The sequence below is a fragment of the Esox lucius genome, chromosome 7, assembly GCF_011004845.1.
Source record: "Esox lucius isolate fEsoLuc1 chromosome 7, fEsoLuc1.pri, whole genome shotgun sequence".
Classification (NCBI taxonomy): Eukaryota; Metazoa; Chordata; class Actinopteri; order Esociformes; family Esocidae; genus Esox; species Esox lucius.
The window spans coordinates 47689000-47712241 of record NC_047575.1 but is presented as its reverse complement, the minus strand read 5'-3'; the positions used below and the strand labels follow the sequence as shown (position 1 = coordinate 47712241).

General features: G+C 42.4%; 2 protein-coding genes across 4 annotated transcripts in view; both read right to left on the bottom strand.

The window, feature by feature from the left end:
• Positions 1-11061, bottom strand: part of LOC105027783 (E3 ubiquitin-protein ligase RNF43) — a 147860-nt gene extending 136799 nt beyond the window's left edge. The window contains exon 1 of the mRNA XM_029120892.2: positions 9322-11061. Within this exon, the coding sequence (XP_028976725.2) occupies positions 9322-9561 (240 nt within the window). The 5' untranslated portion in view covers positions 9562-11061. The remainder of the gene's footprint in view (positions 1-9321) is intronic.
• Positions 11062-11493: 432 nt separating this feature from the next.
• Positions 11494-21999, bottom strand: hsf5 (heat shock transcription factor family member 5). 3 transcript variants are annotated; one of them, XM_020048283.2, is made up of 7 exons: positions 21722-21999; positions 20797-21363; positions 20061-20399; positions 13872-13969; positions 13179-13631; positions 12656-12800; positions 11494-11746 (listed from the first exon to the last, which is right to left on the bottom strand). In XM_020048283.2, exons 2-7 carry the CDS (start codon positions 21353-21355, stop codon positions 11703-11705), a joined length of 1638 nt encoding a protein of 545 aa, XP_019903842.2. In that variant the 5' UTR covers positions 21356-21363; positions 21722-21999; the 3' UTR covers positions 11494-11702. The 3 variants fall into 3 exon arrangements, with proteins under 3 accessions (XP_019903842.2, XP_019903841.2, XP_010898339.3); XM_020048282.2 differs by having other exon boundaries at positions 21754-21999; XM_010900037.3 differs by having other exon boundaries at positions 20839-21363; positions 21754-21999.
• Between the last annotated feature and the right edge of the window lie 1243 nt (positions 22000-23242).

Below are 23242 nucleotides of genomic sequence, written 5' to 3'. Positions count from 1 at the left end.
CATCTCTTAATTATCCTTTGTCATTCATAGTCTAACAATTAGATTCCTGTTATATCCTTTTGAAGCATTTGTGTTTAATGTTCACTTAGAATTTCTTGATATGTATGGTTTGTCTTTTAAGCTCCAATGCCAATGAAGCCCTGAAAATGTATATTAAAATAAAACTGTGAAAAACAGAAAACCAGGGAGTGAAATTCCACTGGAAATATGTTAACCAGCTGCCATGATAAAACAGTAACAAGTGAATCACAAACAACATTGTAAAATGTCCCTCGTCATTCATACTTCTAAGTATTTAAACATTGTTTCAGCACTGTATATAGCTGAAATTATATCACATATTAAATATCCTTTGTAAAATGTTTTTATTGTTCACTTGGATTGGATTGCAAAATATCTTGGTGCCCCTTGGTCACATCTAGAAATGACACAGTATACTTCCTTTCAACATAGGAAACAACACCTCCACTGTGCAGGTAAGACATGAACAAGAGATGCCCTGTGAGTTTCAGAGACTCTTAAAGCAGGTGTGATAGTGGCCTGGGGTGGTATGGAATTCTAAGCTGCCGCCTCATGTCCAAACTTTCTGATGCAGCGTGAGTTTGAATACAACCTATTGCTCTTTCAGCAAACACTCCTCTATCTGGCACCCCTGTCCTGTTCAATAATGCAGAAAATACCTGGAAAATATATCTTCTAAATATTCCAAATGAAATGATCTGACAACCAGACACCACAGGATTTGAATCAGTGTCATGGCTGTCTTAAAACAGCATAATATGAGTGAGAGTCAGAATGTCTGTTTACCACATAGGAGTCAGACATATTGTACAGTAACAAAAGCTAGAGATCTGACTCCTTTTACTGCACAGAAGACAGATATACAACAAACATCGCTTTTTACTACATGAAAGGAAATAGAGGTACTGTACAATGAAAAAAGCTAGACCTTTCATTTTGGATATTTCTTTTAAATTTCAAATCCCTGAGAGAAATGTTCAACAACACTAAGAGGGGTAAATATACCAGTAAGTGAAAGTCCTTAGTCTTGTGGTTTTGACAGGGTTTTGGAGGTTGTTCTATGAGTAGAAACACAGTGCAACAGTATTCAGGCACAGAAACACCATACGAATGCATCTGGTAGAAGTAAATGAATGTTCACTCGAACGGGTGTGTCCAAACTTTGCACGTGCACTGTACACCTCAAACAACAGTTTTCACAAATGAATTATAACAAATCCTAGTCAAGAGGTGTCAACAGACGATACAGAAGTGAAGTGCAGGCGGACGCCGCTTAAAGACAGTGCTCAGCTAGTGGCCTTTTCAGAGGGGAAGGCCAAGTGGTTCAGGCGTAAATGCTGGGGTCCCCACACATTATACATAACAGTACTGTTATAATACATGTTAGTTAAAACATAGTTATAAAGGCCACAAACAGTCTAAATGGAGTCAATATAGTTTGAATACAAAGCCATATAAACCTATTTTATCTAAATAGGCCTAATTAAATAGCCAGGCCCGATTATTATTATTTTCGTTTAGCCAGGTTGAATATTAAATTAAAAACATTGAATATTTGTTCCAGCTTATTGAAAATGTTCTACAGGATGTTCTGCCCATTGCAGTTGAACGACATAAACACAGAGAAATTCCTACTATCTAGTTACAAAGTTTAACTCATCAAAATTATATTTACTGCAATTGTTATTAGCCAGTTGATAGGCTTATGTAATTAGGAAAAGAGAAACCAATATGGTCTGTTTATACATCATATTTGGTTAGGGTAGTAGTCCCATGGATGTTTTTACACTCTTAATAATAGGTCTAGGCTATTAGGCTATATTTAGGAATCCGATCACTTTGTGGATGTCTGTTCTAAACTGTGGCGTGCCCAGGGACTGCCCACACATCCCAAGACTATTCGGTATAGAATCCAGAGGATATCAGCCAGGCCAGAAAGACTGATCCCAGCACGCCTTTAGCGCTCAGCGCCATCAGGAGAGCGTGGAAAGGAGACGAGGAGAGCTCTGTTATCACATCCAGGGGGACCGGAGGAAACATGGACAGGAAACCCGGGGGGGTGGGGGCGGGGCATATAAGAAGGGCAGAGTAAACAGCCTCCTTTTTTAATCATCACAGATCATGTTTTTAAACTGAACACACACTTTGATCTTCTTTTCCCCCAGCACCAACACCCCCCCTTTCATTTCCAGCCAACTAACTATTAGCCTGGCTGGCCAAGCCTCTTGCTCCGGCTGGGTTGGATGAGGTTGCTTGCCTGAGAGAAAAAAAGAGAGATACTGGTCTGATCTGAAGGAGAGGTGGAGGCTGAGGAAAAGGGCCTCCCCAGGGTGGACAGGAAGGGACAGAAGGAGGGAGGGAGGGAGGGAGGGAAGAAAACCCTGCCTGCCTGCCTTGCAGAGCTAAAGGGATAGTTTGGTGTTTTGGCACCGAAGCTTCATTTACTTTCCCACAGTCAAATTAGCATAAAGATACCATGTCTGGGTCCAGTATGAAGGTAAGCTATAGGTAATTAGTCTTGGTGCAATGACTGGACATCCACAAGAACAGCTAGCAAGCTACTGTAGCTGTTCCAAAATACTTCTAGTCATTGCGCTAACACTGGTTAACAACCGTGCTAATGCTTGTTCGAGACTTCTTTTAAACAAGGAGATACCAATAACATTGACAAGATCATCAGACTCTGGGGAAGTAGACAAAGGACTTAAATACCAAAATACCAAACTATCCCTTTAACCAGAATGCACTGTTTAGTGTTCTGCCTGCCCCAATTATACCTGATGTCTTTGTGAGCCCTCACAAAGGTCAATCCAATCTTTCACTGGGACAAAGCCCTCGACAGACAGAGGAGAGAATAAAGAGGAATTCTAAAGGGAGCCCTTTTAAAACCGTTTAGCTTAATTTAATTGGGCAGAGAGCCCATCAGAGGATCAACTTCAAAAGGAGGTGTGGTCAGTAGGATGAACCCCCTCCTCTTTTCCACTGGGTCCAGAGAACAGCTGGCTTTCCCCTCAAGTTCAAAGCTATCCCAGGGAGTTTTTCGTTTCTTCTCCATCTTCTCCACCAGCTGGTCCTTCCAAGTCACTGAACTGGCCTAGAAGCCAGAGAGAAATGCCTTGTCAACAAACACACATGTATGTGAGTGTTCTGAGGACACAGGCTTCTATCTGAGAGACCAGGCGGCGACCTGGGCGAACAGTGAGGTCCTATAGGACTGCAGTCACAAGGTAGATGAAGACTAAACCAATTACGATAGTTCAATTGTGTCTTTTCAACACCAACAACTTAAAAGAGACTACTAAAACTCATTCCAAAAGAAACATTCATGAGATAAATTAAGAGGGGAAAGTGGAGAGGCTACATGGACAGGGCAGGAAGGCTGGCTGGCTTTCCCCCATTGAAGAAGTGGGATAGCTCAGTGCCATGAACAGCACAACCATTCTCCATTTAGAAGTGGAGGCAGCACGACCTAACAACATTTAAAAGTGTTTTTCTTTTATAAAATAAGATTTTGGTTAAATTGAATGATTTTGTTAATAAATATTGATTACACACTGTCTTTGCTTTACACTACTGGTGCACCCATGTGTGTCATTATGATTCATGACTGGAATGCTATCCATGGTACTGAAGAATCATCAGATATTGTGTATATTTGACAAAAGGTTCAAATGTTATGTGCGACTCTATCGATAATATACTGTATATTGCTTACATTTTCCATGACCAATATTCCCTTCACATTCTTAAGTTTGCCAATCCCAGGACTAGGCTGCTTCACATCACATATGAAGGGGGAGAATGCAACCTTCCCATTAACAAACCCAAATGCTTTGGGGACTGAAAACACAGTCTTATGCAAATACAACATTTTTATTCCCCCCCCCTCACACCACATCTTGTTTTTCTTCTGGGATCAAACCCAGAGAGAGAGAGAGAGAACCTATGGCCCAGAGAAACAACATGCTTAAGAAGATCAAACGTGGCCAGAGAGGTGTAATTACTGTGGGTTATGAAAACTGGCTGTCATGCTCCACCATGGTTGAGAGTCAAATTCAGAGTAGCCTGAGGATCTGCGAGTCAGACACGCCTGAGTGGTGTAAAAAATACAGAGAGAAAGCAAGAAAGAGATAGAGAGTGAAAGTAGGAGAGGAAGAGATACAGAGATAAAGAGAAAATAGATACAGAGAGAAAGAGAAAATAGAGAGAAAGAGTGATCCAGGTAGTGTTGCTGGGTACTGGATTGGTAAGACTAAAATAAGCCCCAATTTTCTCTCAGATGCCTCCACTCATCCCTGAAGTAGCCCTAATTCACACTGAACACACACACCCCATTAACAAACTATTTACAATAGATGTGTAGCCTATTCCCCAAATCCAAACCATTAAATGAGATTAAACACATAATGAATGTCTGAAAGCAAAAATATGTTACATTATGTAGCGGGGAATGTGCGTTGGCGTTTAATGAGAAAAAGAGTGAGGCAGCAACAGACACGACCTCCTTCATAACCTCCTTTCATCTCCCATGTTTCCCTGGGAGGAAAAGAGGAACATAAAGCGGTGAACATAAAGCAGCGCTCAGAGGCAACGCGGGCCTGTTGGAACAGGTCTACTACTCCGTACGGCAGCAAAGAGACAGACAGAGAGAGAGGCTGCATGGTAGAGGCCCTATATAGCCCACACAGTGGACTCCGCCCCCCGGCACCACACAGACTGTGTGGGCAAAGCCTGAGGAGCTAATGAGCCTGTAACCCCACCAACATTAGAGAGCTTAAAGAGGAGCACAATGATGTGGATCAGACATGAATACGTGTCATTTCAGTAACACATCAGGCAGCATACAGCTAAGACTCTAGTGCGTGCACCATTGTGCTCCAGCCGAGGATGCCGGATGAGTGGGCCTGAATCTACTCCTTTTGCCTGGCTACAACCGCAGGGAGAAAACAACTTGGGGCATGGGGATCTGTGCTCCCCTGCAGGAGTGATAAGCACAGGTTTTATCAGTGTCTGATCACAACCATTCATAGGTAACTGAAGGAGCCGAGTGAACAACAGCCTCTGAAGGGAACGAACTAGCGAGTGGTCTGAATGTGCAAACACATCCGGGGAAATACGGTGATGTCAGCAGTGCCTTCCACATCCCCCCTCCACCCCGAGGCCTTCCACATCCCCGCTCCACCACGTGGCCATCCACATCCCCGCTCCACCACATGGCCTTTCATATCCCCACTCCACCACGTGGCCTTCCACATCCCCGCTCCACCACGTGGCCATCCACATCCCCGCTGCACCACAAGGCCTTCCACATCCCCCCTCCACCACGAGGCCTTCCACATCCCCGCTCCACCACGTGGCCATCCACATTCCCGCTCCACCACGTGGCCTATCATATCCCCGCTCCACCACGAGGCCTTCCACATCCCCGCTCCACCACGTGGCCTTCCACATCCCCGCTCCACCACGTGGCCATCCACATCCCCGCTCCACCACGAGGCCTTCCACATCCCGCTCCACCACGTGGCCTTTCATATCCCCGCTCCACCACGAGGCCTTCCACATCCCCGCTCCACCACGAGGCCTTCCACATCCCCCCTCCACCACGAGGCCTTCCACATCCCCGCTCCACCACGTGGCCATCCACATCCCCGCTCCACCACGAGGCCTTCCACATCCCTGCTCCACCACGTGGCCATCCACATCCCCGCTCCACCACGTGGCCTTTCATATCCCCACTACACCACGTGGCCTTCCACATCCCCACTCCACCATGAGGCCATCCACATCCCCACTCCCCCACGAGGCCTTCCACATCCCCCCTCCACCACGAGGCCTTCCACATGTGTTGAAGGACAGTCGGAATGCTGCGCCATACAGGGAGCCAAAAAGACACCTGGGATTCAGTAAGACAGGAATTCAGGGACTGCTTCCACAAAGACATTGACTGAAACCCAAACGTGACCACGGTGTTGTTGTCGCAATCCTCCTTCAAGTCCAGTTCAAAGGTTATCATTCAGATCTCAACTGAGATATGGCAGAAACATTGCGGTGTATAAAAGGAAAGGGATGAATGGCTCCATTGCCTCAATGTAAATGAACAAAGACCCGGAAAGCTGAACTACTCCTCTGATCTTCTCAGCAGAACTATTATTCAATGCACCTCTTAGGAAACATGCTATCAAGAATGAATACGACAGACACACCCACAGACACATGCTATCAAGAATGAATACTACAGACACACCCACAGACACATGCTATCAAGAATGAATACTACAGACACATGCTATCAAGAATGAATACTACAGACACACCCACAGTCAAATGCTATCACAAATGAATATTACAGACACAAGCTATCAAGAATGAATTCTACAGACACACCCACAGACACAAGCGCGTGCACACAGACACAGAAACACACACAAATACACATACACGACGCACTTACAGCCAACCTATCTTCTAAACATGTTGTCAATATGAAGTCCACTCTACTCCTTTTCACTAGCATGTCTGACATGGGACTTTCCCCATGTGGAAGAGGCCATGTAATTCCTCATCAACAACGGCAGGCTGACACAGCAGCCTCTGGTTCATTCAAAAAGGCCTCCTGCACCTGGTGTGTGAGGACAGACAAGCCCATGCACCACCTCATATCATTAAGAGTCACTGGCTTGTTGTTGTCTCTCTGTTGCGCACTTGTGCAATTGGGCTGTACGGTGCTGGCAATACTCGGCCCTCTTTTAGGGGGGTTGCGGTTGGTGGGTGTCCCTTTGGTTGATGCCTGGCAATGTGGGTGGATTGATTTCCTGCCTGATGGGCCCTGTCCGGGGCCTCCCCCGGGTAGGGCCACAGTGTCACCGGACCCCCCCGTCTCAGTTCCAAGGTGTTACGCTGCTATATTATTGTGCTGGGGGATATGAGGTATGCACTTTCTAACTTTTCTCAGTCTCCTCCAGTTATACATTTTAGGAGGAGATGACGTCCTGGTCCACACCTGCGGTGTACCTGGTTTGGGGGGCCCGTTCCTGTCCCTGTCCACCTGGTCATACTTCTGACGTAGTCTAGAACCAAATAGACTCTAGATTTAGCCCAGATAAATGTATTTATTATTCTAATTGGACTCTTAATATCTCACCCGGCACAGCCAGAAGAGGACTGGTCACCCCTCTAAGCCTAGGTCCTCTCTAGGTTTCTTCCTAAAATTCGGCCTTCTTAGGGAGTTTTTCCTAGCCACTGAAATCCAACACTACTGTTGTTTGCTCCTTGGGGTTTAAGGCCGGGTGTCTCTGTAAAGCACTTTGTGACAACTGCTGTTGTAAAAAGGGCTTTATAAATAAATTTGATTGATTGATTGATATCTGTCCCTTTCCCATCACACTGGAAAATAATTGACTCAGCTTGGCTTTGGTTCCCCGACAGCCCTAACCCACGGATGAATCCAAAATGTGTACCACAGAGATTGGTTTGCAGAGTTGCAGGAAAATCCACATCTACAACAAAGCATTCAAGGGCACAAACAAGCTACTAAAATATACAAAGTGTTCAAAAACAATGTAACGTGATCAACACTACTGATAGCTGAATGGAGTGCGTTTCTTGGTGTTAAATTGGGATGTTCAGTTCTAAAACCTAAAGCCAGTGGACGCACAACCTTTTTTTCTCCTTGGTGTATACATCGTTAGATATACTAGGCAATTAATACAGTTCTGCGGTCTCTCTCCCTTCACATTTCTAAGTTTCCATTGTGAGTTATATCTTTTTATTTCTTTTTCACAGGGGTAAACGTCTTGCAGCTTCATGCAGCATCTGCGTACCAACCATCTCAATCAGTTTCACGAGGATACACATTTATATGTTCTTGAATTAGAGTCCTTCAGCGTTGTTTTAAAGCAGCCCACAGTTTTCTTTCAAATAAAGTACAGTGAGCAGTATTTAGATCAGATGTTGTTGACAAACTGTAGCCTTTAGCCTAGCTGTGTATTTTTCCCTAGTGGTGCACCCTGTGGAGTTTTGGCTACATGAGAGAAAAATGCTGTACTGTTTTTGGCTAACAGTAATGTAATAGGAGGCAATTATGTTTCGTTCTGCCCAGGGAAAAGCGACCAATGTCGGCAGGAACAGATATTATACATGACAGTACCAAATGCTGTGCTGTTTTTGGCTAACAGTAATGTAATAGTAGGCAATTATGTTTGGCTCTGTCATGTACAATATGTGATCCTGCCGACATTGGTCGCTTTTCTCTGCACAGACCAATGGATGCGTGCCACGTCAGCGACTGTGTCATACAACGACCTATGATGTGGTAGGACAATACATAGAATGCCCATCCAGGCGTAGTGAGATCTGTCAGGCATCAGAAATGCTGGAGCAGAATAGCATACCTATCATTTTGGCTTTCATCTAAGTTGATTAAACCTGCACCCTTTACCGGATGACCCTGTTGGCCACAAGTAGAGCAGAGAGAGAGCAAACACATGAGCAAAAGCTTTGGGATCTTCAATCCAGAGGAAAAATGGCTGAGAATCTTTTCCAGCCATTCTGAACATGCAAATAGTGAGTTTTTCTGGCAACTTCAGAGCTTGGTTGGCTTTAATAATTTAGAGGACTATAAATCTACAAACTAAAAAAAAGGTTTGGGTGGAGAAGTTGGCACTCACCCTAACCAGAATTTTATTGGCAGGCAGGTACAAGACAAATGGGAATGGTTAGGCAAATAAAATAAAAGAGAAAGCCATATATATATGTATGTCAACACTGTTTTTTTTGGAAGGAACGTTAATATTCATCACAGAAACAGCATGTTACAAAGCAACTAATAACATTTTCAGTAATTACCAATAAAGTTCCATAAATCCTACAGACTTGACTGAAATCAAAACATTTACAAAAAGTTGACCTAAAGGATTTGTGGTTTAAAATAAGGCAAAGTGTTAGTTCACAACAGCCACATTGAATGTGCTTAAGTGAAGACAGACAGGTAGGCAAACATGGTTACAACCAAATGCTGTCAAGACAAGCCATAACCATCAGATCTGATAGGCATGATGCCTTAAGTGGTGTTCTGGAGTATGTTTCACAAGTAACTACCAAGGATCGACCATATCGCATGGTCATAATAACAGAACGTATCAAAGAAGCATGGCATATTTTAACTCAGTACCCAGTCTTTTGTAAACGTATGAAAGTTATTTAAAGCAAATAAAGAAAATGTAGCCAGTAACCGATTAACCTAACTTGAATTACACTGCATGATCAAGAGGACCAGGAAACTACTATGATCCCTACACGTACCTGCATGAGCTTCCCTTCTGCATTACCGGCGCTCCCTCCAACGAAAAGCCCTTCCAGAATGATGGGCTTCCCCGTGGGCTCGTGTTTCAGAAGTGTCACCTTGATGACAGCCCTCGGGTCCGAGCGCTCCGTCTCTACCGCCGCCGCCAGTTCCAAGCCCGTCTGGCCGAACACCACCTGCAGGGCCGCCATGAGCAGCCACGGCCAGAGCCCGGCCAGTCGCCGCTGGGGAACGGTCATTGGATCGGCTGTAGCGGCGGGCTCCGGCCGCACATCTTGGACTTCAAAGCTGGCAACCAGCGGAGTTGATTCAGGGGAAAAAATATATAAGGCCCAATGCCGGTCCTCCGCTTAGCGTTTTAAAAATGGTAGGACCCCGTGGAAATGATTCAAAAAACAGGTTTAATCCAAAGTTTTCATGCTCACAGGCTTATCACTGCAGGTCAAACAAGTTAATTAACAAGCCAAAAAAAGCTGCCCACATATTTGATAAGAGAAAAATCAGAACGCGTAACGTGCTGCGAAATTATGAAATTGCTACCGTCAAAACAAATAAAACATACTTAGCCTTATAAGAATTTAGATAATGTGGTAAACCGGTATCACTAACAGGAGAGGCCAGACATCGCTTGCATAAGTTCGAGAACATCAAAGCAATAATTTGAATTGCGTCGCCTGAAGTTCAGTACTTTGATTTCGCTCATCACATTCAACACGATCGTTACATGAGATAAACAGTGCCTCAGTCCTTGTTTTTTAACAATCAGGTTGAAGTTGTCATAGACAGCGGTTCAGTCCGGACACATCCAACACGGCTGGTTTTGCACTCTTCAACCACTGGCAAGAGACTTCAATAAACCTTTTGCAACAATGTTGCTACTTCATTCCGCGGCCAAATCTCTTTCAGCACCACAGTTACAGACACGCTTGGTTAAAAAAGTGTATCCAATATACTGGTATTCCATGTGACATTTTCAGATCAGGAACACATTTGTAAAATCTCACCGAGGGACTCCAGATGCAACAAGTTGCTAAAGTACCTCAAAAGCAAATCCCCTTACTGGTCTTTACGCTGGACATTGTGAACATATCCCCACCACGCTGTAGCATACAGCCTGAGGTTTCAAAACGAACGGGAGGCTTTGTCGAAATTAAGAAACGGAGAGGAACCAAGTCAGGTTGATGTTGATAAGACGGATTCCAAGATGAAAGCCAACCATACAGTATATGGACGTAAATGCAACAGTAACTTTTATAGGCTCCGCGGCGACACAACTTTCAACAAAAACGCCACCATTAAGTTGAGACTGGAGGTTTTCGAATTCTTCAAATGTTTAACTAATCCAGTATATCTGTTGCAAGTTGACGTGTTATAACTACTTAAATAATGAGTACAAATCACGTGTAGTTTCTGCAGCCGACCAAAATTGTGACCTTTTCAACTGCTACGCATCTAAAACAGGTTATATATTTGCCACATTCTAAAAACGTGTTATTCACGAGTTCTACGCCTAAGTTAAAAAATCAGAAACATTCTGAAACGAAATCTCGCGAATGCCGAAAAATTTAAATATATACGTATGGCCACGAGTTACTGAAAAGTTATCTGAAGTACAACAAATGTAAAATCGCTTGAACGCAAGTCGTTAAAACACTTATATTGGTCTTCATTATGAAAAAATAAAGTGGGAAAAGACCGTACAGTCCCGAAGATCGCTCCCCAAGTCTCCCTCCCCTGGGATCTCATTGACTGTCTACCTGCTGACTGTCTGTCACCGAGGGTGGAGCGCGAGCAGCCGAGTACACATTCCCCCCCACACCCAGACCAAAGGCGACATGGGGCGCCCTTCAGCGGAAAAGCCTGGGAACAACAAAGTGCCACTTTAGATCGCATTTAGAAGAGAATAATCAATAAGATGCAATGCTAATCATAATCATTTTTAATCATAATGAACCAATTATGTCTAAAATTATTTCAAAACGATTTAAGTTTAAAATAGGTTATTTTGCATTTAAATGTATGTAAAAGAGTCATTGGTGTCAAACAAAGACAAACGCTGAAGAAACATTAAAGGAACAAACTTTAAATTAAAAATAACAAAGCATTATGCTTTCATAAAAATATATATTGAACATTTACAAGAAAATCAATTTTGTGATATGTCCATTACAATTCTGTAAAACATATACAAATAAGAATAAATTAGAAAAGGCTGAACCACATCCAATGTCCAATGTGTACTATCAGAAAAATAGATTTTTCTATCAGTGACAAACGAGTAACATTGAAATCATTTCAACAAGAACCTATGACAGAATCTAAGAATCTCTTGACCTCCTTAGCAAACCTGAACACATGGAACATCCTGTTTGGACTATGGTCAACATTCTTGTGTGCATGCCACTTCAACCAACGCGTCCAGATCTAAAAGACGAAATGAAAAAATGCAAATTAGTTTTGTCATAATACCCTCAATTTACTCCTCATAGTAGTCACTTGAAGAACTTTGTAGTATATGTGGAAACACTATATCTGATACAAAAAAAACAAAAAAACAATAACCTTTATGAAATAGATGAATACAGATCCTATTCTCGGTAATCCAAGAATACATTTTGTTATAAATGACATTTGTTGAGAATGACCCATATGGGGGATTCTCTATCTACTGCTGGGTCTCTGCATCAGCTATTAGAACAGGCTCCTTTGCCAAGTAGCAAGCCTACTTTAAGGAACAAAACAACACCTATTACCTACATATTTTAAGATGAATGCACACATTTTAAATCCTCTTGGATTTATGCTGAAGTGTTAGAAACTAAAAACATAAAGGTGATCTTTCTATCATGTTGCTTCAACTCAACAGTGCATGCCTTCAGGCAAATATGGGATTTGATTGAAATTAAACTCAGGCACACTAGAGTTTAACAACATTTTCATTAAATTAAACTCTCTCAAAACAGCACAGTAGGCCACCCCAAAACACTGTATAGCTCAAAATGTAGCGAATGTCTCCATGTAATTGTATGAGTAAATGGTTGGCATGGACGTTTAACTGGTAGAGTTTGATGAATTATCATTCACTACTGACAATGAAAAATGGGGGCACCACAAAAACATGCAGGGAGAGGTAAAGAAACATGAAAGGCAGAATGGGAGTGGGACCATCCACTTTGGGGGAAAAGCTGGGGTACAAGGCAGTTACCCACAAATCCATTCCCTCTGTCAATATTTTATTTACCCAGGCAAAGTCCCGTTGACACACAGAATGTTCTCGCCAAGGGCAACCAGGTCACAAAAGCAGAAGCATGGTGCTGTAGACGCTTGTCTTACCAGGAGATTTAGTTTGCTGTCTGACGCTCTTGTTCTCCTGACTGAGGCTGCAAACAGTGACGTCATTCAGAACATTGTGGACCTCAGTGTCCACCACCTCTATCTCCTTGACCGTGGTAATGAACTCGAATGCTGCATCTGAGCCCTGGGAATGATCCATAAGACGCATGTTCATTATCATGACTTTGGTACCTTCAGTTTTTCTTTGCACTCACAATTCACAATATAATCTCAAATTCAAAAATGTCATCCTAATGAGCACAGGTATGCTCGTTTGTTTCTTGATTGTATATCTTCACTGTGAATCCCCCTATCAGTTTTATATAGTGCTAGGTTAACTGTATATTACATAATAACTTAAGTTGTAATTACAATGTCTTTAAATGTGTCTATTTTTGGCAAAGAAGTGATTCTGATAGATAAAGCATCCACAAATTGTTAGTTTTTTAAAATGAGAGCATCTACTGAATGACCAAAATCTCAAATGCAATGTTCCAGGTTTAACCAAGCTTGGCTGGCTTACTTTCTGGTAGGCATCAATAAGCACCGGTTCCTCCTGCTTCACTGGCTGCTCAGCTGTGGGAGTACCAACAGAATTGTCAATTCCTTTATGTGGAACAATCCCTGGGACTGGTACAATGATGGGTCCACGGGGGCCTGCATCCATCACTTGAGGGTCAGGCAGAGAGCTCAAATTGACTGAGGAGTCCAGTTGGGAAGAGATGGTGACAGTGTAAGGGGAGCTGTGCATGGCAGGCCGAGGCCCCGATGTTGAAGAGGTGGCCAGAACCAGCTGCTGGAGCTCTGGTGTCTCCACTTTGACCATGTGTATCTTGGGGGAACTGCGGTGTAAGTCGTCCACTATCTGGAAGACTGTGTCCAGGTTGACATCACTCTTCTTGGTCTCCTGGTTTTCACCGCTCTTCCAGTCTGGGCTTTGGATGCCAGGATATAGAAAGCCCACAGGACAGTTTGGCTAGAAAGTAGATTAAAAATACAAATTTAGTAGCCTAGGGTGAATTCAGACCAGTGCTTTCAGCAAAAACCTCCCTCTTCTATCTTTCCTCATTGCATCATGTAAAATAAAACATTCAAATTAGCCCCCAGAAAATCTGAATATTTCAATTTTATAACAGAAATCTGTAGCATGACATCAATAGCTTATATGCACACTATATTTTAAACCACATGATGTATAGATTCCCACCTACTGTACCTGGTAATAGTTATAATGGGAGTAAGAGGGAGTTGTCTGATGTGCAACATTGCTGTCCGGGTTCATTGAGCCCGGGAGGGAGCATTGGCACACTGATGCTGAAAAAAATAACGTTATATATACACTACTGTTCAAAAGTTTGAGGTCACTTAGAAATGTCCTTGTTTTCCATGAAAACATACATGAAATGAGTTTGAATATGAAATATAGCAAACTGATTAGGAAATACATTATACATTATTACACGTTATTTTTCAAGGTTAGAAATAATTATTTTTAATTGAAATAAAAATTGTGTTCTGTGTACTTTGCTTTCGTCAAATAATCCTCCATTTGCAGCAATTACAGCCTTGCAGACCTTTGGTTTCTAGTTCTCAATTGGTTGAGGTAATCTGATTTCACCCCATGCACCTCCAAGTTGGACTGGCTTGATGGCCACTTCATACATACCATATGGTCAAGCTGCTCCCACAACAGCTCAATAAGGCTGAGATCTGGTAACTGTTCTGGCTACCAGCTGGCTACTTCTAAATAGTTATTGTATAGTTTGGAGCTGTGCTTTGGCATTGTCCTGTGCCTTGGGTCATTGTCCTGTTGTAGGAGGAAATTGGCTCCAATCCGCAGGGTATGGCATGGTGTTGCAAAATGGAGTGATTCCTTCCAGATCACTTTCACCCTGTACAAATCTCTCACTTCACCACCACCCAAACTCCCCCAGACCATTACATTGCCTCCACCATGCTTGACAGTTGGCGTCAAGCCCTCCTGCAGAATCTTTTCATTTGGTCATTGTCTCACAAATGTTCTTCTTTGTCGACACACCTCAAACTTAGATTTTGTCTGCCAACAACACTCTTTTCCAATCTTCCTCTGTCCAGTATCTGTGTTCTTTGGCCATCTTAAGCGTTTCATTTTATTGGCCAGTCAGAGATATGGCTTTTCCTTTGCAACTCTGCCCAGATCCAGCATCTCGGCGTCTCGTCTTCACACATTGTGACTGGTGTTTTGCTGGTATTATTTAATGAATCGGCCAGTTGAGGACCTGTGATCCATCTGTTTCTCAAACTAGACAATATAATGTATTTTTCCTCTTCCTCAAATGTGCACCGGGGCCTCCCACTCCCCAATTCTTTTTATTGCTTCTTTAATCAGCATACGTTTTCTGCTGTGCAAAATAGTTTTCTAATGATCAACTAGCCTTTTAAAATGATAAACTTGGATTAGCAAACACAAGGTGCCATTGGTACACAGGACTGATGGTTACTGATAATGGGCATCTGTACGCCTATGTCGTTCCCAGCTACAATAGTCATTTACAATGTCTACACTGCGATTCTGATCAATTTGATGTTATTTTAATGGACAAAAAATATGAGTTTCTTTTGAAAACAAGGACATTTCTAAGTGACCTATTTCTTGATGTGACCTATAATGTGAACAATTCAATTGAAAAACAAACTGAAATCTTTGAGGGGGAAAAATGAAAACCTTACAATAACCTGGTTGCATAAGTGTGCACACCCTCTTATAACTGGGGATATGGCTGTGTTCAGAATTAACCAATCACATTCAAACTCATGTTAGATAGAAGTTGTTATACACCTGCCATCATTTAAAGCAGACCTGGGCAAACTACGGCCCGCGGGCCACATCGGGCCCTTTGTACATCCCTGTCCGGCCCGCGTGAGGCCAATCATAAATTATAGGAATGCACCGAAAATTCGGCCACCGAATAATTGACACAATCTTTTCTTTCAGTGTTTTGGTTTTTGATTTTCGGCCTTTGGAAATTTTATTTTGAAAAGCGTTACGTTTGTATTACTTACGTATGGACGTATATGCGTGCGTGAGCTGAGAGTGAAGGTGAACAAGTGACGCTAGCCAGGTTACCCTCAAGATGTCGGCTCACGCTGATAACGAATGCCGTGTTTCCAACAAGACATGGACTGCCAATTATTTCATTACAGAAATTAAAGGTAAAGCCGTTTGCTTAATCTGTGGTACACAGGTCTCTGTGTTAAAGGATTATAATTTGAATTGCCACTACACGACCAAGCATGAGGATAAATACAGAAATCTGTCTGATGAAGAGCGTGCGTGGGAGTCTGATGCGTTGCTAGCAAAACTGCAAACCCAACAAGGACTTTTTATGAAACTTCACACCCCCAGAGATGCAGCCATCAGGACAAGTTATGTAATTTCTCACAAAATCGCCAGAAAAAGTAAGGCGATTTCTGACAGAGAGTTTAATAAGGAGTGCTTATTGGACTCTGTTGCGTTGTTGTGCCTGGAGAAAAAGGGCGCATTTGAGAACGTGTCACTCTCCCGACGCACTGTAGCAAGGCGGGTTGAGGACATCGCTGGAAACTTGGAGCTTCAGCTGAAGAACAGAGCGGCAGACTTTGACTATTTTTCTCTGGCTTTGGATGAGAGCTGCGATGTACGTGACACCGCCCAGCTACTCATCTTCTTACGTGGGATAACTGCAGACTTTCTAATCACGGAGCAGTTGGCAGCCATGCAGTCAATGAAAGGGACAACCACTGGTAATGACTTGTTCACAGAGGTAAATGCATGTTTGGACATGTTAGGACTGAAATGGGACAAGCTGGCAGGTGTGACAACAGACGGTTGTCCAAATCTGATGGGGAAAAATGTGAGAGAATGCAGGATAAAGTAACAGAAATGAACCCTTTGCAGAAATTGACATTTTTGAATTGTATTATACACTCACCTAAAGGATTATTAGGAACACCATACTAATACTGTGTTTGACCCCCTTTCGCCTTCAGAATGGCCTTCATTCTACGTGGGATTGACTGAACAAGGCTCCCGTTCCACCACATCCCAAAGATGCTCTATTGGGTTAAGATCTGGTGACTGTGGGGGCCATTTCAGTACAGTGAACTCTTTGTCATGTTCAAGAAACCAATTTGAAATGATTTGAGCTTTGTGACATGGTGCATTATCCTGCTGGAAGTAGCCATCAGAGGATGGGTACATGGTGGTCATGAATGGATGGACATGGTCAGAAACAATGCTCAGGTAGGCCGTGGCATTTAAACAATACCCAATTGGCACTAAGGGCCTAAAGTGTGCCAATAAAACATCCTCCACACCATTACACCACCACCACCAGCCTGCACATTAGTAACAAGGCATGATGGATCCATGTTCTCATTCTGTTTGTGCCAAATTCTGACTACCATCTGAATGTCTCAACAGAAATCGAGACTCATCAGACCAGGCAACATTCTTCCAGTCTTCAATTGTCCAATTTTGGTGAGCTCGTGCAAATTGTAGCCTCTTTTTCCTATTTGTAGTGGAGATGAGTGGTACCCGGTGGGGTCTTCTGCTGTTGTAGCCCATCCGCCTCAAGGTTGTGCGTGTTGTGGCTTCACAAATGCTTTGCTGCATACCTCGGTTGTAACAAGTGGTTATTTCAGTCAAAGTTGCTCTTCTATCAGCTTGAATCAGTCGGCCCATTCTCCTCTGACCTCTAGCATCAACAAGGCATTTTCGCCCACAGGACTGCCGCATACTGGATGTTTTTCCCTTTTCACACCATTCTTTGTAAACCCAAGAAATGGTTGTGCGTGAAAATCCCAGTAACTGAAAAGATTGTGAAATACTCTGACCGGCCCGTCTGGCACCAACAACCATGCCACGCTCAAAATTGCTTAAATCACCTTTCTTTCCCATTCTGACATTCAGTTTGGAGTTCAGGAGATTGTCTTGACCAGGACCACACCCCTAAATGCATTGAAGCAACTGCCATGTGATTGGTTGATTAGATAATTGCATTAATGAGAAATTGAACAGGTGTTCCTAATAATCCTTTAGGTAAGTGTATATATATATGTATATATATATAGGTGTGCTCAAAGGTTTACATATATTTTATGTCTTATGGGATTCATATTCAACTGTAGGTTATAACAGAATGGCACAATCATAAAACAAAACAAGGCAACAAAGAATAGAATGAAATGACCCCTTTTCAAAAGTCTGCATACCCTTAGTTCTTAATACTGTGTATTGGTCCCTTTAGCAACAATGACAGCATGCAGTCTTTTGTAATAGTTGTCTGAGGCACCAAATTCTTGCAGGTGATATAGCTGCCCATTGGTCTTGACAAAATGCCTCCAGGTCATGCAAAGTATTTTATTCGTCTTGCATGAACATTTGAGATCTCCCCAGAGTGGCTTGATGATATGAAGGCCAGGAGACTGTAATGGCCACACCAGAACCTTCAACTTTTTCTGCTGTAACCACTGGAGGGTCAACTTGCCATTGTGCTTAGGGTCATTGTCGTGCTGGAAAGTCCAAGAGCGTCCTATGCGCAGCTTTCGTACAGAATAATGCAAATTGTCTGCCAGTATTTTCTGATAACATGCTGCATTCATCGTGCCATCATTTTTTTCTTTAGAGCTCACACACCACTAAACATCAGTGAGCCGCCACCATGCTTCACAGTGTGGATGGTATTCTGTTCCATATAGGCTTTGTTGACCCCTCTCCAAACATAGCGCTTACGGTTGTGACCATAAAGCTCTATTTGGTCTTGTTACTCCAAATCACAGTGTGACAGAAGTAGTGAGGCGTGTCAAGGTGTTGTAGGGCATATTGTAACTGGGCTTTTTTGTGGCATTGGCCCAGTAAAGGCTTCTTTCTGGAAACTCGACCATGCAGCAATTTTTTTCAAGTATCGCCTTATTGTGCTTCTTGAAACAACCACACCGTCTTTTTCCAGAGCAGCCTGTATTTCTCATGAGGCTACCTGTGGGTGTTTCTTTGTATCCCAAACAATTGTTCTGACAGTTTTGCCTGAAATCTTTCTGGCTCTATCTGACCGTGGCTTGGTATCAAGAGATCCCTGAATTTTCCATTCTTTAATAAGTGATTGATATATTTTTATGTCCTTTTCCATCTAATAAGTTCCATGACTTTGTCACACAGGTCTTTTGACAGTTCTTTTCTGCTCTCCATGGCTTAGTATCTAACCTGCTCAGTGCATCCATGTGAGAGCTAACACACTCCTTGACTATTTATACAGACACTAATTGCAATTTAAAAAGCCACAGGTGTGGGAAATTAAACTTCAATTGCCATTTTCACCTGTGTGTGTCACTTTATGTGTCTGTAATAAGGCCTAACATTCAAAGGTATGTAAACTTTTGATCAGGGCCATTTGGGTGATTTCTATTATCATTATGATTTAAAAAGGAGCCAAACAACTATGTGATAATAAATGGCTTCATATGATCACTATCCTTTAATAAAATAGTTATTTTGCATGATCAGTCATATTTTCAAAATCAATGCCAAAATTCCACAATTTCTGCCACGGTATGCAAACTTATGAGCACAACTATATATATATATATATATATATATATATATATATATATATATATATATATATATAGAGAGAGAGAGAGAGAGAGAGTGAGAGAGAGAGAGAGAGAGATACCTGTCAAAAGTTTGGACACAACTACTCATTCAAGGGAATTTATTTAGTTTTACTATTTTCATCATGTTGGAAGGCTGTGTAAGGGCTTTTTGAGTGATGGTGCTGCATCTGATGACCTAACTTCCAGTCACCCAACTTCATGAGGTTTGGGATTATTTGTACCACAAAATGAGAAAAAGCACTCATGTGCACAAGATATGTGTAAACTCCTTCAAGGTGAAATACGCATTCCAGGTGAAATACCCTTGAATAAGTAGCTGTGTCCAAACATTTGACTGTACTGTGTATAAACATCTCTGAAAAAATGAAGAGACCACTGCACATTTTCTTTCCTTTACAAAAAAGTGGAAAGGAAAAGTTTTGAGTGAGGAACAGAAGCGTTCAATTTGCAGTGGTCTCTTAATTTTAACCCTTCTGTTCAAAATCATACTTTCCAACTTTTCTGGAAAGGAAAGAAAAAGGTGCAGTGGTCACTTACTTCTTTCCAGAGCTGTATATGTATACAGTACAGTACAAGTCTTAGGCACTTTAACTAAAGACATTTATCGGGTAGAGTTCATTTGCAAAAAACAAACGTATTATATATTTTTGTTTTTACAAATAAACACTTATTATGTTATTTAGACTTCAATGACAGTTCATGATAAAAAAATATTTGGTGTTAAAATAACAGGTGCTTCCCTGTTAAGGTTTATTACTGTAACTATTGTAGTTACCAGGAGAATAAAACCCGGGTCGGTACTGAGTATGTTGAGGAATCAAGCAGTTGAACTTGGGCCCAAGGCTGGGTAAGCTTTGGGAACCCTCCGAGATCTGTAAAGTGTTTGGACTCGACTGCATGGCACAAGACGTTTCTGAAGGAAACCGGTGGATGACAGACATGGGAATTCCCTTGTCTGTGTAAAAGGTGGTGGGGGAGGAGGAACCCTTGTGATCCATGATCCAGCTGCAAGGTGGGACAGGGGTCCGATCAAACTCCTTCACGGGCTGGGTTCTGCTTTGGTGGTACTGTTGGTAAGGAGAAGGTTGGTGCAATTGACCAACAAACATGGAACCTGTGGAAACATAGAATGATTGCAAAAGTCTGAGTATCATGGCCAAGAAGTTGAAGGGGCACTGTGCAGAATCCTGCCACTAAACGATAACACAATTTGTCTCCTCTTCGTCTTCCCTCACCAAACAAGGCCAACAGATTATTAGCTAGTCCCAGGCCTGGCGGCAAGAAGAGATGACTGAGGGTGCATTATTACAAATGAGGGGACACATCTAATCACTGCGCAGCACCCAAATACGATCTGATTGTGACATGTGACTGTGATAACCGGACCTGGTCTAATTCATATACCATTGTGATTTAGGGTGGTCATTTTTGCTCGTTTTTATGCTAATCGAACAGTAAAAATCATACATATTATCCCATTTAAGGCAGAAATAATAATGCTTTTCATTTACTTTTATGTGTTAAATACAGTGTGATTGACAATTTGAATGAACCTCTTTTCTCTCCTCTTTTCCTCTCTTTGCCTTTGTCCTCCCCACCATCAGCCAAGAGTACATGGAAACGATTTGCCGCAGGCCGGCAGTTCACTTCTAGACCAGCTTCCATCTTTGCCTTATTTTTGCTCGTCAGCCTCTTTAGATTCACCAGCAGCTCAGGACGATCTTGTTTGAAGTTGGGGTTGTGGAAGTGGTGCTGTATCCCGTCTGTTGGAGATGAGACATCATTCTTCTCAGAGGCCCCAGGGCCATGAACCACCTTCCTGAACCCATAAAGATTCAACTGGCGGTTGAAGCTTGTGAAGTTGGTCGTTTTAAAAATGTCAATTTTATCAAATGTTTGCTTCTGAGGTGACAGCAGCTCTGCTTCAAACAACTGCTGGTCGATTATCAAACCCTCACCACAGGGATCCCAACGTATTGACCGATTTTTGGGGTTATTCACCAGACGCCACAGTTTAGCGGGGAAGTTGTTGGGATTGATAGGGATGAGGAGTGCCTCTTCGAGCTCCATATTGCCAGCTGGTTGTAATAAGAAATAAAGTAATTGATATTTTATCAAGTGCAATAAAAATGTTCAAGTGCATATTGGTACTGTAGCTAATGAAAATATATACCGCTAGCTAAGTTTTGAATTAAATCGCCAAAAATTCAATAAACTTTAGCTAGCTTACTGACATTAGCAAGCCACTGCTACTGCTAGCTAAGCAATGTTACGTCGTTAAATATCTACGCTACAGTAGCTCTTACATAGCTAGCTACCGTAGCAAAGCAATCGTTGTCAAATATCAATTCAATTAAATAACAGTAAAACTGACTTCTAAACTATAAGTTATATATAATTTTATGGATATTTACATTTAGCTAACTAGTTACGTACAGTAATTCTAGACAGTAATTGTTCTGCAATACCGGTATCGTAGTCTCCCTTATCCTCAGAACCGTTGAAAGTATTCCCGTTAGAACAGTTGGAGCTGTTGGAGCGCGTTCAAATTAATTCCACGAAAGTCCGTTATCCACGAGCATGAATCAAAGCACATCTAAAATCGAGCTAAGTTCACGAGCTGATATCAAAAATGCTTTCACTGGTGAATTTGTTTGATTTACTATAGTACCAAAACATTTGTTTAAAATGTTATCACACATACTAAAGTGCAGGTGCCTATAGTGTAATTTGGAGTAAATAACGTGTTGCTTCACTGTATTGTCCGAGTGCGCCAATATTTCACAGCAACTGTATGTTTCATCAGAAATCTGAGATGAGATGTTAACACCTCTGGACTCCACTGATATAGAAAAAAGTCAAACTGAACAGAGAATGTCATCCCTATAAAAAGTATAGATATATGTTTATTTTCTAATACGATCTATTCGGGGCTTAATTGTTCTTAATGTGCTGTGTACAATTTATTATGATTATGTTTTGGCAGACAGCCAGAATCCGCTCTTTCAGATATCATCCTGTGGCTGAATTCAGTTGCCTACTCCTGGCCTAGAACAAAATGAAACAGAATACAAAACGTGCACTCTAACACTAGAAAAAGAAATCCAAAATAAACACAGCTACACTGTTCATACTATAAATAGGAAAAAGTCTTCAGAACAAGTTGTAGAAATTTTGTGAAACACACCTTCGAAAACATGTTCTTACAAGAAAACTGAAGGGAAAGATAATTGGTCTGTTGCAGAGACTCCTTTGTAACTCTGTTAGTGTATGGGTCAGGCCAGTTATAATGTCTCTGAACATCCAGAATGAGGAATTATTGTATAGCCACTCCTAAATACGAGTAGGATATCTACATTAACCAATACATTAACCGGAATGTTAATGGATGACCTGGCTCTCGGCAAATAAGAGCAGGCTTTGCGGTGGTTGATCTCCGACTGAGTTAGACTTGGCCCCAGCGGAGGTGCTCAGACATTGTGGTGGTGGTGAGTTTCCCTCAGAAGCAGGCAGGCCTCCTAGGACAGGAACCTGAATAGTGCCCAGGCTAGGCCCTGGAAGAGGCCCCAGAGGTAGATGAAGAGTTTAGGACCCAATCAGAAGGTAGTGCTAGCCAGTCCACGGTTGATGGCGAATCAGCTTGCATCCAAGGACTAGGAGGAGGTAGTGGCCCTGGGGCAGGACACCAGAATGAGGCTGATTCACCGGTGACTGGTGTAGATGGCTGCCAGGTAAACCAGACGGGTGACCACTCCTGGGTCCTCCGGGTTTCTGGCTGTTATAATGACACCAAAATGTAACTACTGGGCATGAAGTACTACATCTGGCAAAAACAAGGTACCGCTCATCACCTGACTAATGAAATCCCTACGGTGAAGCGTGGGATGTATTGGTGGGAGCATCATGTTATTGGGGTGCTTTTCAGCAACCATGACTGGCTCAGGATTAAGGAAAGGG